This window comes from Micromesistius poutassou, assembly GCF_964030765.1.
Source record: "Micromesistius poutassou genome assembly, chromosome: 15".
Taxonomy (NCBI): Eukaryota; Metazoa; Chordata; class Actinopteri; order Gadiformes; family Gadidae; genus Micromesistius; species Micromesistius poutassou.
Genome location: NC_140285.1, coordinates 11,100,409 through 11,104,432, shown reverse-complemented (window position 1 = coordinate 11,104,432; position 4,024 = coordinate 11,100,409). Strand labels below are relative to the sequence as shown.

At 52.1% G+C, this 4,024-nt stretch overlaps 1 protein-coding gene across 1 annotated transcript; it reads left to right on the top strand.

Annotated features, from left to right (window-relative positions):
* Positions 1-2,277: 2,277 nt before the first annotated feature.
* On the top strand, positions 2,278-3,759 carry LOC311359799 (amphoterin-induced protein 3-like; the record flags this gene model as incomplete). The annotated part of the gene is made up of 1 exon (XM_084479834.1): positions 2,278-3,759. One exon carries the CDS (start codon positions 2,278-2,280, stop codon positions 3,757-3,759), a length of 1,482 nt encoding a protein of 493 aa, XP_084335960.1.
* Between the last annotated feature and the right edge of the window lie 265 nt (positions 3,760-4,024).

Genomic DNA, 4,024 nt, shown 5'->3' with positions numbered 1-4,024 from the left:
ACATGCATGTGTGGGCGAATGTATCTCTTCTATGTTGGAGCCAGGCTGAACACTGGTCTAAAGACAGGACTGTGTGTAATTCACCAGCTGCAAGACCGGTGTCTGTTTTTGTTTTTCTTCTTCTTCCCCCAGAAAAAATCCATGTGAAATGTGTCCTAATCCCACCACGCTTGTGGAGCGGGCAGAAGAAGGAGCCACGTCAAACGCCACAGCCTGCCTGCACGTCTCCACCTGCCTCCACCTCTCCACATCTCCACCCGCATGGGGGCCTCGCCGAGAGAGAGAGAGAGAGAGAGAGAGAGAGAGAGAGAGAGAGAGCGAGAGAGAGAGAGAGCCCCTGCAGCAGCACTGTCTAACTATCTGTATCCACGGGGGAATAAGCAACAATGTACCACAGGAGGGGAGAAGAGGAGTGGGAGTCAGCCAAGGCCCCCCCCCCTCCCCAGAGCACATATGGCGGAGCTGGTGATGAGCGAGGGGCGGGGGTGGTGATGGGGGTGCTGATGGTGGCGGGGGCGGGGGTGGATCGAAAGAAATGAGGGGAAGAGGACGGCTCCTCACGAGGCTAATTTACTGTGACAGAAATGGGAGATGTCAGGCAGCCATGACCAATCGGCGCAGACAGCCTCCATACAGTCCAGCCCACGGTGAACAGTGTCAGCACCTCAAAAAAAGAAAATGGGGACACGCAGGACACGAGCAGCAAGCGTGTGTGCACGAGAGAGAGAGAGGGATAGAGAGAGAGGGATATAGAGAGAGAGGGAGAGGGAGAGAAAGAGGGGAAGAGAGAGAGGGGGAGAGAGAGAGGGGGAGAGGGGGATCTCAAGCGACTAAACTTAGACAAGAGACAAATGATGGTGGGTGTTGTCCACAGACAGACAGAAACAGCTCATTACGAGAGTAGATGGGAGGATGAGCAGGGGAAACACACATACATGAACTAGAGAGGCTTTATGGGTGGATGGATTCATGCATTGAGAGGCTAGAGTCACGACATGTAGGGCTTGGGGAAATAACAATCATCTTTACGCGTAAACATAAAGATTTCAATAAAAAGCTAAATAAAAAAAGGTTCTCTATTGCTTGTTTTAAAATGTAGCTTGCTTATTCAATCAATGGTATGTACTCGCATTATCCTGCACTTCCTGGGATTCATCTTTAATGCACTTCTTGTATGTTGCTTTGGACAAAAGTGTCAAAAGAGATAGTAGATGGGGACAGAATGACATTTGTATGAAGTGTCCTAGCAAAGTGTACAGAGCAAAGTGTATTCTTATGTAAAATTTGACAAATTTTAAATAAGAGTATATTCCTTAAAGATTATTGTGAGAGTGAAAGACAGGAGGGGGGGAGCTATAAGAGAGAAAGACGATAATCAACCAGCAATATTATTTAACATCGACAGAGGCAGACACAAGTGACAAACACACACAGAGGAGGGGATTGTGGGAGATTAGGCTGAGCTGTGTTGTTTTTTTTATACCCTGGAAAAGCAGTGCGGGATGTTTGTCAAGCAGTCCTCTCATTTAGGAAGAGCAGAAATCCAGAAGGGGACATTTCACTTTTCTGAGCGAAAGAGCTAGGGCAATTTATTTCTTCCCAAAGAGCCTTGTAAAGGAGAATTTGAGGAGGGTTGGACGGATCAGTTTAAAGTATACCCAGGTGGAATGCAACTGGCAGGGAAAAAAGCTTTGCACTGAAGTGGAAGAGACTCGGGTTGCTGTTCACCTGTTTATTGGAGTGGACTATGCAGTTTGGAAGTGCCATTTTCTGGAAATTGGGAATGCCTGAGTGATTTGCCCGAATTCAGAGTTGTGACTTCAAACGGATGAAAGCCCAATTTAAATTATCTGTTATATCAGAGAAGACATTTCGGGAGTTGCATATTGGAGCAGGACCAACATTAATTTAAGGTAATCTCGCATTTTCATGTGTCAGTGGTTATGGCACATTAATGGTTATATTTATTTTTATTTCTCAATATATGCATGCATAGCTATTTTCCAAGGAGTTGAGTCTCATCTTTGAAACTAAGAATAGCCAAAGCATATATGGTCATGCATTGCTGTCATCAGAATTTGTTTATATGTATCATTATTTTATTTTACAATAGACAATAGAGTATGCATATGTACATAATATGTAACCATATAATGTATGTTAATCTGGTATGGTATAGTTAAATGTTAAACATGCTACTATCATCACTTATCTCTACTCTGTCTCTAGGGCCGTTCAGAGGGGGAAGGGGGGGGGAGCCTAGAAGTGCTGGACAAGATGACCTCCAGACCACGCCCGGGCCTTGCTCTGCTGCTGCTCTGCTTCCTCCTGCGGGGGTCCGAACAGATCTGCCCCTCGATGTGCATGTGCACCGCTGACGCGCTGATCTGCACTTCCAGCGGCCTCAGCCGACTCCCTCGCTCCATGCCGTCCTCCCCGCTCACCTTGGACCTCAGCTACAACCACCTGGCCTCGCTGGTGCCCAGAGGCTTCGCCAGCATGCCCAGGCTGGAGACCCTGCGGATCGCCCACAATCAGCTCACCACGCTAGTTCACAACGTCTTCCTCAATGCCTCGGGCCTGCGGCATCTGGACCTGTCCTGCAACAAGCTGCGTGTGGTGGAGCAGCACTACTTCCAGGGCCTGTGGCGGCTGGAGGAGCTGGTCCTGTTCAACAACCGGATCGCCCAGGTGGAGGGCACCACGCTCAACGGGCTGAGCAGCTTAAAGAAGGCCTACTTCAGCCTCAACCAGATCACAGACTTCCCCTTCTTCTCCATCCGGGAGCACAGTCACCCCTTCCTGAGCATGCTGGACCTCTCGTCCAATCGGCTGGCCACCCTGCCGTGGGAGGACGTGAAAGCCCTGCCCGGCTTGGTGCAGAGGGGGCTCTTCCTGCACAACAACACGCTGCTGTGCGACTGCTCCATGTACGGCGTGTTCTGGCACTGGGAGATGAAGGGCTTTGACTCCCTGAAGGACTTCAACGAGGACTACCTGTGCACGGTGCGCGGCGACTCCCGCTCCATCATCCACTTCCTCCGGCAACGGCGCGTCTTCCAGAACTGCACCGTGCCCAAGTACATGTCCCTGCCCTCGAACGTCCTGCTGTCCAACCTGGTGATAGTCGAGGGAGAGCGGGCGCGTCTGGACTGCTACACGTCCCTCGGCAGCAAGGACCCCTGGTACGTGTGGCTCACCCCCAGCCAAGGCTACATGAACCACAGCGCCGCAAACGACAGCCTGATCAGCGTGTTCGCCAACGGCACCCTGGAGATCGCGGCGACCAGGTCCAACGACTCGGGCATGTACGTGTGCACGGCCGTGGACCAGCAGCAGATGCTGAACGCCACGCGCGAGTTCAACCTGACGGTGGTGCGGTCGCCGTCCGACTCCTTCAACACGGGCTACACCACGCTGCTGGGCTGCGCCGTGACCATGGTGGTCATCCTCATGTACCTCTACCTGACGCCGTGCCAGTGCGGCTGCTGCAACCCGCCGGGGCCCCCCGCCGCCCCCGTCTCCATCTACAACCCGGCGGCGTTCGGCGGCGGCGGCGCGGCCCCCGCGGGCGGCCAGGAGGAGCAGGCGCTGAGCCGGGTGCCGAGCAGACGCGTGGCGTTCCTGGAGCCGCTGATGATGGAGCAGAACCAGAACGGATGCACGAAGGGGAAGGAGACGACGCTTCCGGTTCCGTGGTGCTGGGACAACGCCGTGATGAACGAGACTGCCTTTTTGGACGCGGCTATTAAGGTCTGACGAGGAGGATGGCGACCATCGCATGATCGCAGACTGATATTGTAAAAGTACCCTAAAACAATACGTTCAGCTGTACTCACAGGGTTCTGGAGCGACAAGTGAAGGCTTTGACATTGGGATGTTGTGCCCAGTGGGTGGACAAGAAGAAACAAAGGAAGAGCCTTCCATATAAAAACTGAAAATGGACGTTTCAAGGACCACACCAATACAAAAACGCTTTGTTTTGTTTTGTACTGAGACAGATTAACCTAGCAAAGTTTCACAT